This window comes from Abramis brama, assembly GCF_963993115.1.
Source record: "Abramis brama genome assembly, chromosome: 7".
In the NCBI taxonomy this organism is placed as follows: domain Eukaryota; kingdom Metazoa; phylum Chordata; class Actinopteri; order Cypriniformes; family Leuciscidae; genus Abramis; species Abramis brama.
The window spans coordinates 6,155,947-6,170,901 of NC_139969.1; the positions used below are offsets into that span (position 1 = coordinate 6,155,947).

Below are 14,955 nucleotides of genomic sequence, written 5' to 3' on the forward strand. Positions count from 1 at the left end.
CGAACCGGCAATTGGGCCAATATAACGGGCCTTACAATATTATGGTAAAAATTATTAATTACTGAAATGACTATTCAAGACTGCAATAGCTAAAACATGCTGTTACCTAGAATTATCTGACTTTGAACTGTTTTGACAGTCTACAGCAGGTGTAGGCAACCTAAGGCAACCTAAGGTGTTGGCACGCGGAGGGTTAATCGCTGGCACGCAAGCAAATGCGAGAGAAGTGTATGTATTTCATTCAGATAAAGTAGTCTACCTGCACACAGATCTACATTTTGATGTAATAATTCCTCATAGTAAAAAAACACGGAACGCACATGTAGGAAACCTCGTGAATTGCGGCCGTTTCACGCATATTTTTTTTCGGCGTGCATGCTAATCAATGAGTGCATTCACACCGGGAGCAGGAGCAGTGCGTGAGCAGCAGTGAAGCGCGGGTTTCGGCGCCGAGTCTATTTTGTCTGCGCTGCTCACGCTCAATGAAAGTGAAAGCACACTTTTGATGGACAAAATAAATATGATTTGAAACAAAAAGTGCCCAAAATGAACAGAATGTGCATGTTTGGTGTGTTTTAACAAGAACTGGATTAGGTTATGTCAGAAAAGAAAATGAAGACTCAAAAATATTTATAAAAAAATTTACCCATTTAAGCTTGTTTTTATTATTCAGTTTGAGTAAAAGGATATGGTATTTTATTAAAAAAATATATAGAAAATAAATATTTGTGTGTGCTGTAAAGTGTAAAATGAAATCGGAATCAGCTAAAATCGGTATCGGCAGGTCAAACTCAATGAAAAATCGGAAATCGGAATCGGCCTAGAAAATTGTAATCGGTGCATCTCTAGTTAGGAGTTATAAATACTATAAATTGTCTATCTAAATCTAAAACAAATTTCAAGAGAAATATTTAAATTTTTTGTACTATTTCTGTTTTAGCCATTAGGAAAATGTAAAATGTTTGTGTATTTATATGAGTGTATGTGTGTGTGTATATATATATATATATATATATATATATATATATATATATATATATATAGGCTATGTGTGTGTTGTGGCACAGTGATGAACTCGGAAACTTAAAAATGGCACTTTATGACAAAAAGGTTGCCGACCCCTGGTCTACAGTGTAAGCGCTATGAAGAGATGACTAAGCCACCTTCTGAGAAACAAGCTAGATGAAGGAATTAAACAGCTTTTTACCAGCGTACAGATCAGCTGAAGCGAGCAGCAAGCATGTATGAGCAAACTGAATGTGCTTTAAATGGGGCGCCTTGTTTGAGCTTTGGCCATTGAGCAGCGAGGGGAGTTAATGCAGCTCAGCTGGAGCAGATCAGCTGACGGGACAGTGTTGTTAGCAAATAGCATTGGCAGTGTCTTGACTACCTGGCCTGCCAGAACTGACGCTGACGCTCAATTTATTGTTTATTTCTTTAAAAAATTATCAAATTTGAAAGTTGATACTTTGTTTCATATCAAAAGTAACCCAAATGTAACCTGGTCTGTCTTGTCTGTCAGCGCGTTGCCAGTGTCCTCTTTGCTCCGCAATGTGTTTTTCACTGCATGAGAACATGGTGTGGCGTGAGAGCTGCATGTCGGACATAGCAACAGTAACTAAAGGGGGCGGTTCTTTGCGAATGGTCAATTGTGTTTGTCTTCTTAAATTCTATGTAGAACACTGTTCTGATCCAACTATGTGTAGCCGTATTAATTTTTAATTTCACAAAAACACTAAATTCATGTATGAATTCATGTATGAGGCTATGTATGAAGACCAGCAGTGAATTATGAACAGATATTTTAATGAGTAGTGCAGATCATTACACTGTCTATCTGATATCTTAATGTAATGTTTATATTTAAATTCACACAAAAAAAAAAAAAAACACTCAACCAGGTGAAAATTGTTAGGAGTAGCCTACGGACAAGGACTTTTAAGAGTTTCTTTAGCAGCGGAGAAAATGGCAGAAAGAAGAAATGTGTTGCAGGCATAAGGATGACAGTGAGTTAATAAGACGCTATAGATTAGATTATGCAGGGATCATGTTTGTGACTGATCTTATTTTAGACACACTAACATCTCCGACACAGCGCAGAAATCCCATAGCACCAGAAATTAAAGTAATCACTACATTAAGATATTTGGCAACTGGGAAAATGCAACAATGCAGCAGTGATGATTTGGGTCTGTCACAACCTTCTGTAAGCAGAGTGATCACACAAACTATTACAGCACTTTCACCTCTAATTGTGTCGCAGTTCATCTAGTTTCCACTGGACATTCAAACAAAATCAAAAAACAAAAAATCAAAAAAACAAATACGTATTAATATGTATTATTAACATTCCCACCTTGTCGGCTCAAAAAACTGCATTTATGAATATAGCAGGCTTTCCTGGTGCGCACAATCAGGGGGAATGAACCATTAATAATTTATTATTAACCACTATAAGCTCACACATCTGCATCTTGCCCTGTGCTGTGACACCCGGCCTGAATTTTCCTTTAAGGATGGCCTTGTGTTCATCCACTAACTGGGCAAACAGTAAACACTGTTCCTCTTTCCAGTTGAGCTTTCTCGTCCTTCTTGTTTTTGATTCCATGTTTGTTACATTAAAACCAACATTCAAACCACCACTTAAATAGACATGCCAGCAATCAGTGTAATTGGAAAGAGTGATTTTTTTTTTATTCTAAGCCAATCAAATACCTTGGTAACAGCATGGTAAATAAAAAAATAAAAAGATTTATATACACATACCTGTATACTGTATATATATAGAGTGTGTGTGTGTGTGTGTGTGTGTGTGTGTGTGTGTGTGTGTGTGTGTGTGTGTGTGTGTGAGTAGACCCTATACTTAAAATCTCTTTTTTTTCCTTCTTAAAAAAAGAAGCAGTCAAGATAAGCCGCAAACAAATTCAAAGTACATAAACACACCTGATTAATAGTGTGATTGCATGAAACTATATTAAAGCACTCATTCATAACATCAAAGACTTTAAGCTCCATTTTTGAGTCCAAGCAATAATAAAAGTCTTTTTATGCTTTAACATTCATGAGCAGATGAAGGTGTTTGGTGTCCTACTATACAGTAGGTGACGGTGGTCCAGGTATCTCCTGTCATCTTCTGCGTCAGAGTCTAAAAAGAAATAAATCAAGCCATCACAAAATGTGAAACAGTTCATATTCAGCATTGGGTCACATGACATTTATTATCTGTGACGTCTGCAGGAATATGAACAGTCATTTGAATCTCACCTCAACATCATCATAGTCTGTATCATCACTCTGTTTGACACCTGAGAGGTCAGAATGGAAGTTTACTGCACAGATTACAGGTTTGTGTGGAAACATGTTTCTCTGCATTTGATTACTGTCAGATGTTTGATTTCTCTCATGTCTCAGATGGACAGCCTACAAGTTTAATATTGACCAGAGTTCTGGATTCACTAAACAGATCTTACTATTACTAATGATAAAAGGGCACATTTATTTTAATAGATTCTTCAGAATTAACGACACATTCTCATTCCCCCTCGTCACATTTGGACACTTATTCAGGACCCCTTGGAGTCACTTTTTAACTCAGGATCCCCTTTAGAGACATTTCTCGATGTTCAGGGACTTTTGGTGTCAATACACACAATGGGCATGGCTTTGCAATGAATAACTGTGACTGTACCTTTATTTTATTTGCTCTTAAACTTTGTTTTCAGTACCAAAGAATCTAAATTTTCAGGTATAAATGTGAGATCAGTTTATCTGTCAGTATATCTGTTTCAGTATATCTGTGATGGACATACCTTTATTATTCTTGCAGCAACAGTAAAGGACCAAACCAGAAAACACTATCACTCCCACAACAATCACAGCTGAGATCAAAATGTAATCAAATGTCAAACTATGGATTGGTCTTCTTTCATTCTCTGGAAAGCAAGAGATGAAGAACAGCATTAATCAGCCTATTCATAGCATATTCACAGTCCCTTAATTATCTAATAATATTTAATATTTAACATTGAATATTTAATAACATGCCTCTTACAGTTTGTAAACTAAAATCTGTTTGATTTGTGAAAATAAAAACAATAATGCTGACTGAATGTACACACACACACACACACACACACACACACACACACACACACACACACACACACACGTATCTTTACCTCCACAGAGCTGTTTGATGTTTATTCTGTCTATTGTCCAGCTGACAGTGTTGCTATGGTTACAGATGATGGATTCCTCACTGCAGTGCAGGATGAGACTGTTGATTTGTGATGTCACTTCCTCTGGAGAGCATCTGTTGTTCTGATAGCTAGAGTTTATCATGAGGTCATGAGCTCTGCATGTGAAGTTCACAGTACAGGAGTCACTGCTGGACCAGTGTGAGTTTACAGTCAGAACAGGAGCATCAACAGCGTCTGAAACACACATTTACTCCAAGATCAGAATCACACTCACAGCCCAGTGATGTAAAATGGTTCAAATGCTTGTTTTATTGAATAAAGACCACAGTAGTGAAGTGATGAAGTACACATTATATCTAAAGACAACACAAAGATATTTTAAATGAATTTATCTCTTCCCAAAAATACTTCTTTGACCACATTATTATTTATATAAAAGTGAAAATTAAACTCTTTCATAAATATTTTATGCAGGAACACATGAAATCACACAATGAAATGAGTCTCACCTATAACAGATACTCTGTATGTAAAAATATTGTTCTCTGATTCTCCACTTGTTCTTGCTGTATAGAGTCCAGTGTCTGTCTTCTGCATGTTCTTCAGTGTGAGAGAGAAGGTTTCATCATTGAAATCCACTCTGTCCTTGTAGGAAGAATGAAGTTTTACTTTTTTATATTCATGTATATATTTAACTATAATCTCTGATTTATCATTTGTCCAGGATAAAAGATCAAACTCTGGTAGTTCTTGTGTCTGTATATCCAGTTGAACAGAATCTCCCGTCTTCACAAACACAGAGATCTCAGCACTGAACCCTGAGGAGAGAGAAACACAGTTCAGCTTTTGGATTTGGACCCATTTTACACCTCCATCTTACTCCATCATCAACTCTCACTCCTGTATTTGTTTGAATAAATAAATCATGAGATTCAATGGTTCAGTAATTTGTTGGGGCTGTGTTCACAGTAATATAAATGTGGTATAACGACACCAGACAGAAGTCTGATTACAACTGTAATGCAGCATTAAGACCTTGGTCAAGGACGTACATCACATCAAGTCAACCGGAACAACTGTCATATACTGTATGTTTTATTATTTTTATATCATCACCAGCTGAATTAATTTCATTGAGCACATCAGAGAGAGGCTCAATCCATGAATATAAAAAACTTGTTTCTATGATACATGGATCATGAAATATAACTAAAATATCTCAAATAAGTAACTGTATAACTTTAGGGGCTTTAAAGCATCATCAGCATCACTTTGTGTTTCAACCCCTGAAAAACTGGTGTCTGTAAAAAGATTTGCATTTGTTTTTCAGTCCAGACATGATTCCCTGTCCACTCTAGTGTTAGTAATGTTAGAGACGAGTCACTCTAGTTCTCTAGTGCTTTAGTTTCTCATCAGGAGCAGATCCTGTTCATGAGATGCAGAACTATAGCAGACTGAACATGATGCTTTACACAAGCGACATTATAGATAGAGCACTTGAAAACAAGACATTTCAGTTATTTATACACATGTAATAATGAGTGTATTACCTGCGTTACAGATGAGGAGAAGGATGAAGGATGTAAGCAGATGATCTACTGCCATTGTAACAAACATCAAGATGGCTGAAGTTGTATTCTTAAAACAGGAAGTTGAATATGTGAAATTACACTCATGTAGCCTCATTATAACTCTCTCACCAGTTCAGTTTTGTCATGATCCTCGGCTGGACAATTGTTATACAAGTTAGATTTAATGATAATGCTTCTAAATATAATAAAGCAGGAGAAGTTTAAGAAAGATACAGGACAATTTAAGAGAGTTACAGCATTTTAATAACCTGCATATGATTTTTTCTCCTTTATTATTGAACAGTTATTCATGTACAAACAATATGGCAATATAAGTAAATCTTTACATTAGAACATACAGAACGGGTAATAACCTGCATACAAGCCACACACAGGTTTAGAAGTGAGAGAGACATTGACGTTTGTAAAGCCCAACTAGAACATTGGCCCAGTTTATCTGTTTAGAATGGCCCTGTTAGCCTCTGCTGGTAGAAGTTATAACTACACCATCTGACTGCAAAAAGCATTTTCCCCACTCAGTGTGTGTGACTGTACACAAATGGCGTCCCTCACATGTTTTATATATAGGCTACTAGTGCAAAATGCCCGTGCAAAATCAGTTTTTAAGTGTGTTTTTAGTAATTGTTGGTTTGGTGTGTTTGAGTGCTCATTTGTTACAATTACACAGCAAAAGTTCAGAGACATTTTTATTTGTGCATGGTAGAAAGCACACAGTGAACTCCGAGAAAACGCTATGCTTAAGCAAACATTAGGCAACTACAAATGGTGCCCGTGAAAGAGAATGTGAACGCATTGAAAAGGATATTTTAGCTGGTGAATAGCATTTACACAGTAGCGATAACATTAAGCGCACCAGAATGAAATATAATATTCAGAAGTAAACAGCATAGCTGACTTATAGATTCAGTTTACATCCACAAATGAATAAGTGCGTTGATTCAGGGAACAGTGCAAAGTAGGACCGTTTTTGTGAGCTGATCGCTGAACAAAAAAGTTCAGGAGATATTTCTTAGCGATGGCTGATTTCAACAGTTTCAATATGATAAAAAATAATGGATTAATTGCATTTTGGAAAAAAAAGTGTCATGAATTTATTGCATTTTTGGGGAAAAATAATCCGTTTTTATAATAAATCTTTGAAAATCAAAATCTGGATTTGAATTTTTTATGTTATTATAACCTTAAAGTCCGCGTGAACCGGAAGTTGCAAACGACTTTTCTCCAGTGTTGTGACGTATTTCCCAGTAAAAAGGAATATTGAACAGAGGGCAGGGTTTTACTCTAGCGCTCCTCCTCTCCATCTCTCGCTCATAACAGACTAACGGTTTGAGGGGAGTGGTTAAGCGTTTCCCAACCCAAGTCCTCAAACCTACGTCATCAGGGAAGGTCCTCCAATGCAGAGGGGAGGGGCATTTTCAGATTTTGATTAAAGATTACGAAGCCAAAATTTTTTTGTGTGTGGATTGACTTGCATGGATGAATTGTTCACCACAAAACGATCAATTTAGGCAAACAAAGTAAATATGGTCAATTTTGATTTCATGTGGACTTTAAGATGCTATGTGAAAGTTTGAAACAGAAAATAGTGGTTTTCATCTAGCCACTTTCTTGGTAAAGAAAATACATTTTTATTCAAATTAATCAAAATGGATTTATCACGTTCTGGAACCAAACTATAATATTCAGAAGTAAACAGTAGCCGTTTCTCAATGTCAAGGAAGGATCCTCGGAAGCCAGAATTTCGAGGATGCTACGTCATCGACATCCGTCGAAGGACTGTTCCAATGTCGAGGATCCTCGGAATTTCAGCCAAGGACTGAGTCCTCCGTTCGAAAAATATCCCATATACAGGAAAGGACGCATAAGTGTAGCCTTCGCGCTCTTCATGCTCTCAAAGCACTCACAATCCTATGCGCGCAGCTTTGCTATCTTGTTCAAAAAATTCAAAATGTTGGACGTTAACGGAGTCGGATCGTTAACGGGGCAATATGCTTTCAAATATAAGTATATTTACGTTACCAAACATTTGTTTTAAAAAATAATTACATCCATTATGTTATGAGTCAAATTTACCCGCACTGTTTATAAACACACTTGACAGTCAAAGAATCACTATGATTAAAAATGAGTTTTTTGATTTAAAAACGATTATATTCATTCGATTCACATGACGTCACTGTAGCTTTGCGCCGCCATCTTTGCGACCGACGGTCTCAGTAATGCCTGCAATATGTTGTGCAGTTGGCTGCAACAACAGCCGAAAGAGGAACCCCGAACTGTATTTTATTCTATACCAAAAGAAGAGAGAATCATTTATTTAAAAAACTTGAAGTCTCATGTTGGTTTGTGGTTAATTATATTTCCATTATACTCTCAGTGGCCAACATTATACAGACAGATATCGACAGATAATGTTTTGTCTTCATTTTATTGTTGGATCTGTTTAAATGCACTTTATTATGGTAAGTTAGTAAGATTTGGGGTTGTTTTGAATATAACTGTCTGTCTGTCTGTTTGTTAATACCTACCTAAATCTAATAAATATTTTTCTGAAGTTCATAAAGACATTGTCTTCGTCACATGCGCTTTAACGTTAGATGTTATGTTGTGTAAGTAACGTTAGCTCTGCAGACGATGCATAATTTCAGCCTTGAAATGCATATTAAAGGACTAGTTCTTCCTAAAATGATCATTCTGCCGTCATTTACTCACCTTCATGTGCAAATCCTTAAGTTTACTTTCCGTGGAAGACAAAGGGACATTTTTGAATATGTAGCCTAATGGAGACTCTTCTTGTCAATGTAATGAAAGTGAATGAGTAACGTTAGCCTACTGGGGGCTGTCACGCAAAAAATGATAATAATAAAAGACAAAAAAACATCACAAAAGTATCATAAAAGTGATCTAATACGACTCGTCCGTTATATTAATATTGTTATTTATTCATATGATAGCTTTATGTGACGAACAAACTGCAATTTAAGTCGTTATATTATAATCACTGAGCTTACCTCTTGATAGCTTTTAATCGCAGCCGAATCATTCAAAAAGATTCGACTCGAAAGATTATTTCATTTCGATATTTGTGTGTATTAAACCTTCTTCTCTGTAATTGAACATCTGTTCTTTCGGACAGATATGGCAGTCTTTTATGATATTCGGCTGATGTCTCTGGCTGTGCTGATGGACGGTTTAGATAGATTAATTCATGCCAGCCGAACAGCTGCAGATTCATAGATTCATTCATGACATCGCCTCGACTCTCATGAACGCGCGCCATGAAGCTCTATGACTTAAGTATTTCCTCTGAAGGAAGTGACTTGGAAGGACCAGTCCTGCCAAGGAAGTATCCTTGACATTGAGAAACACAGTGCAGCTGACTGAGTGTTTATGTCAGAATGTTTATTTTTAAACCACAACCTTCTAAAAATGATATAACGATATCTTTTGCATTTCTCATCCAAACAACGTCAAACTTGGCACTGCACTTACTCGTGCCCGTGGCAAGACACCTGTCGAGTTTGAAATCCATCGGACTAACGGTTCGAGAGATATGCGGTTAAAAGACACACACAGACAGACAGACGTTTCTGTAATTTATAGATAGATATTATAGCTCTATTCAGACCATTAAAGACCAGCTTTGCATAATACATTTTGTTTTTTTGGTTATTTGGTGAAAAATAAACATTTTCAAAGATGAAATCTTATGAATGTATCTTTAGCAAAGAACAAAAAAGGTTATGTGGATAAACATGATGTAAATCATCAAATAATAATAATAATAATAATAATAAAAGGACATCATGAACAATCGGTGCACTTGTCATTAAATGAAATAAAGGTCTAACAGACCACCAAAAATAGGCTGTATAGCACAAAAAATCATATTGTGGGCTTTCAACAAAACAGCATGAAGAAAATAACAATAATAAGAATAAATATAGTTGCAAGTAGCAAATAAAAATAATCAATTATTGTAATTGATTTTAAAATATAATTTAAATGTAATTCTCCTTAATACAACTATTAATAAAGAATAGTAATAATATTAATACAAATAAATGAAAATCACCTGTTGGTCAGCGACTGTAATCCATCCAAACTTGAAAGTCAAAAAAAAAAAAAATTACACATGGCCTATTAAGACAGAGGGTGATCAAATCCTTATAAGAGAATCTCAGACAGCCTTATATAATCACTGTAATACCCTCATGTTGAGCCTGTTGTGTTACGCCCAGATCTCACTTATAAAGTGGTAAAACGCGTGGCTTGCCTAGTTATTTAAGTACACCAAAATCATAAAGCTCCAACCTCTCAACAAAGATGATCTTATTCTCACTAAATCTTAGAAAATAAGGTCCAGAATAACTAAAATGAAAGTGTGAGCTACAGAGGAAACAGGGTTATTGTCCAAATAAATCACGTGATTTCTGAGAAAGTGAGGGGGACAGAAGGTCAAGCGTTTTACCAGTTTTCTTTTTTTGCAGACCTTTGTTGACAGGTTTTTGCTTAATATGCTATTTATGTTTAAAGCAATAAGAAAGAAAGAAAGAAAGAAAGATCTGTAGGCTACTTTTATGAAAAAGCTGCAAATGTTTTCCTGAAATTATTGTCGGGGAGTTGTCGTTATATCTTGCCATCATGGCGACAGCATTGACGTGGCAGTGTTGCGAAACGGAGTTTTGCTCAATCGAACAAGAGATCTCGAGGTACGCTCTTTCGGCCTTAGAATCACGAATACAGGGGCTACTGGAGAAACATTCACAGTTATGTGAACGGAAAACTTTGTTGGAAACTTCCCGGGTCATGGATAGGCCTACTTCACGGGAGAACCGCTTCGAAGCACCGTCAACATCTACACCGTCAACACGGATGAACATTTGCAAAACACTACTGTCTCAAGAAAAGCAGTTCCCTTTCGTTGTCACTCCGAGTTACGTCGGATGACGACGAATGGGGTTTCGCTTAGAAAGCCTATCATCTTCGAGTATATAAAACGAGCCAATGGCAATGAAATGCCATGGGTCTGCGGAATTTGCATAGCGTATCTCCGCCCCACGCAGGCAGGGGCGGATTAAGGTGTTCAGGGGCCCCTAGGCTGCTCTTTGTGTGAGGCCCCCCCTAAAAATTTATTTATTAGTGCCATGCATGGTCCACACGCAACTATGGTGAACTGGCATACACACATTGGCCCTCATTTATCATTCTTGCGTAGAAACGGGCGTATATGTTGGCGTTAGAGAGAGCCAACACTACAATGTTTCCTTTACATTCCTTCAAGTGGTGGCCAATTCACATCTACCCAATCACCTACTTGTTTTGTTTCTTTTTTTTTCTTTTTTTTTCTTATGGGCAAATTAGGGTCTTTTTTTTGTTCGCGGCGCGGTTATGGGTTTGTTTTTCTTCAAAAAAAAAAAAACTTTTAATATATTTTAATTTGTCAAGAATTGTAAAAAATTTTAAATACGCTTAATTTGTGCTAAAATAGTCTAAATGTTTAGTTTTAAGAACAATTTTAAAAAGCTGGTTATGTCCATTTTGATGTTTCTGTGCAAGTTCAGCAGACAGTGAGGTTCGGGTTTGTTCCGATCAGAGCTCGTGAGCGGAGAGCGCATTTCTGAATATTCCGCTCCGCTCGTTCATTCCGCAGGGTCACACGCTCAACACAGAAGAATGTCCTGCTGCCTGGCTCGAAAATATGTGGAATAAGGGCTGCTTCCGACTAAATTTTTTTCTAGTCGACTAGTAGTTGTTCATTTAAGCCATTCGTGGACAAATCGCCCCTTTATATTAATTTAATTACTTAGGGCTATACACTGTTAGACCTTACCGGTTTTTTTACAGTAAAATACTGGCAACACTGTTGCCAGTAAAATACTGTTAATTGTACAGTTCTTTACTGTAATCTAGTTTGTTTCTGTAAAAATGCACTAAATTATAGTTAACTAATTACACTTGCAGAAACCGACTGCCTTAAATTGACCAACTGTCATTTAAATGTATTAACTAAAATGTATAATGCATTAATAATGTGAGTAAAGTATTACTGTGAACTTCTTTTATTTGAGACCACTAAAAAACTATTGTACATAAAAAGATTTCCACTGGCTCAGCAACTACACAGTCACCGCCTGTTAAATAAAGCAACATGCAGCATATCATCAATGTTTGTAGATCTTCTCCTGGACTGAAGCACAGGCTCTACTCTTCTGCACAACGGTGACCCAAAAAATACATTTTACAGTAAACTACTGGCAACAGTGTTGCCAGTATAAACCTGTTTTATAACTTACAGTTTATTACTGTTAAAAAACATTTTGTGGGTGTGTCTTTTTTATCTTACACAGTTAACCCTTTCAACCCCTCAGGGAAATCCACACTACGAGTAAAAAGTAACGATGCAGTGAGATAATTAAGGGAATATGTAAGTGATTGTAAGCAGAATCACTGAAGAAAAGAGAAACACAAGAACAGAAAATAGAGAAACACAATAACTACGACTGACTTCCAGTCATTACACATTATTACACTTATTATTAACCAGTATGACTTTATTTCTGTCATACATCTACAGAAGTTGTTATTGAGATGTTTAATTGAAAATGTTTGGTTTGAAGTTACCATTATAGAGATCAGTGCTTGCTTTAGTTGGGATGCTGATGCTAAAACATTAGTTTTTCTTTTGCTGCTTGAGCTGTGTTGTTGCAAGTCACACTTGTGCACACACAGTTTATGAATGACTGCAGTTATAATGATTATGATGACAAAATCATCATATTGCCTGTTCATTCACTAAGGAATTCATTCTCACTTATTCAGAGTTTAATCCTCAATCAAAAGTGTTACATTACCACCACTGTGAAAACGCAGCAATAAGATACAATGACTCTTTTTTTTTAACACATGATGCATAACCTTAGAAACAGACCTACACTGTGTTTTAGAATCACCGAGATATCACAATTTAGCACATGAATCTCAACAATGGTGGCAATATTTCTTTTTTATTATTATTATTATTCATGCAGCAGTGCATGCTGGGAGTTTTATATTATCCTGGAACCCAGCATGCATTGCGACATGAAACTTTTCACCATTGTTGAGATTCATATGCTGATTGTTGATGTCTGTGTGTGTCTGAGTCAAGCAGGAGTAAAATAAAATTGAATGCACTATATGATTACAATATTCTTCAGAAGACCTGATTACAGAAATATTGATTTCATTTAGTAGATTCACAGATATATGCTAAACATGAGATAACTATAATTTCAATGACTATATACAGAAAAAATCTGAAAATCAGGCATGTCCAGGATGATTGTGACATCATCACAAAAAAATAAAAACACCTGATCATCTTCCTCTTGACTCTTTCTTGCCATAACAAATGTGTTTTATAAACTCACTGTTACAGCAGCCAGAGAGAGATAAAAGGTAAGAAGTCCAGGGACAAGAGACCAACTAAAGCAAATACTGATCTCCATCATGGTGACAACAAATTTTATTAATAACTAAATCTCTGTTAATTCTCAACAAGAACTTTTGTACATGTATGAAAGAAATAATCGTAAACTGGTTTGTAAACTGGTTTCACACTCAGTGTGGCTGGAAGTCAGTTGTAGTTCTTGTGTTTCTCTTTTTTCTGTTCTTGATTCTCTGTCCTTCAGTGATTCTGCTTATCAGGTGTTCATCAGTGTCTCAATTCACTCACTTCTTTTCATTCAAGTGGACTATATTAGTGAACTAATGTAGGGAATAGTGAATGAGGGTATAGGGTGTGATTTGGAAAACAGCCTCTGAGTGTCGATTTTGAGCACTGTTAATTCACAGTATATTCCTGTAGGCTAGTTTTATTTTCTACGGTATATTACTGTTTTAATGGAAAATGGTATAATATTGTCAGAATTTTACAGCAAGGGTTAACAGTGTACGGTATGATACCCTAAGAGCGTTTACATATAGCCGCATTCAAGCGCACGAACGCACGCACGCATAAAGCTTGCCACAAAGAACCGGTAAAAGTAATGATTATGAATGTGTCTAAAAAGCAAGGAGACATTTAATTATTTATTGATATACTGGTGATTTCTGTGTCGCTGCAAAGATCACAATGCTGACTCGCCATGAACGCCAGAGAGAAATGCACATTTCAGATGACATATTCAGAGAGTAGCCCATTTCTTTTGGTTTTGAATATTTTCGTTTGCAAGTAGACATTTCAAGCTTTCGCTAATAGATAGCCTATATTTCTCAAATCTGTGAGGCACAAGCTGAGTTTCGGCGCCCTCCAGTTCACGTGCAATGCAAGTGATCGTGTTGGCGCCTTATTACATTGTCTGCTATATATTTTCTTCTTATTTAGTAAATACAGGCAATTGGTTGATAAAACATTGATCAAAATTAAGATACAATTTATACAAAACGAAAATCTTTTAAAAAGTGACTTTCTACAAAACAAGACTCAATGAAGTGGTCAAAATCATGTTTTACCCACTCCATGTCTTCAGACATTGCGCATCTCATGATGTATAATATCTTTCTCATGCTGCATGCTCACTTTCATAATCAACATTGATTAAATTAAAAAACATAATGACGTCAAATATGTTCTAACCAGCCCTCGGCCCTGTTGCAACAGTCGTTGTTTAGGTAGGCTCTTAAACGCACACGTACAGTCTCGGAGTCATCGCTGCAACCAGGAGATGAAGAGAGCTGAGATCCACATCACCTAGCACATCTTCGTCTCTGCCACCCCAGGATACTAGCGCGACTAGCGCGGCTAGCGCAGCTAGCGTGACCAGCACCGTTGCTAGGAGGGCGCCAGCGCCTCTGCCTCTCAGCGTCTCTGCCTCGCAAGTGGATGATAGCTCTGAAGACGCCTAGCAATGGTATACCTTTAGTGGTAGTATACCTTTAGTTAAGTTATACCTATGAGTAGGCCTGTCGCGAAAGTCAATAAATCAATTAATCGCACGATAAAAAAAAATTAGCTCGATAATTTTTCCGGCCGCGATAATTCCATTTGCATGCTTGTTTGTTTTCCTCCCCTCTCTCTCTCTCTCTCTCTCTCTCTCTCTCTCTCTCTCTCTCTCTCTCTCTCTCTCTCTCTCTCTCTATCAAATAGACTGGATGACCACTCTCGGTTCCTTAGCGTATAG

At 36.7% G+C, this 14,955-nt stretch overlaps 1 protein-coding gene across 1 annotated transcript in view; it reads right to left on the reverse strand.

Annotated features, from left to right (window-relative positions):
• Nucleotides 1–2,713: 2,713 nt before the first annotated feature.
• Nucleotides 2,714–14,955, reverse strand: part of LOC311086710 (uncharacterized protein) — a 62,935-nt gene continuing 50,693 nt past the window's right edge. Inside the window, exons 9-12 of the mRNA XM_084119716.1 lie at nt 4,179–4,433; nt 3,810–3,932; nt 3,265–3,305; nt 2,714–3,145 (exon numbers count right to left, since the gene is read on the reverse strand). Of these exons, the coding sequence (XP_083975842.1) occupies nt 3,053–3,145; nt 3,265–3,305; nt 3,810–3,932; nt 4,179–4,433 (512 nt within the window). The 3' untranslated portion in view covers nt 2,714–3,052. The remainder of the gene's footprint in view (nt 3,146–3,264; nt 3,306–3,809; nt 3,933–4,178; nt 4,434–14,955) is intronic.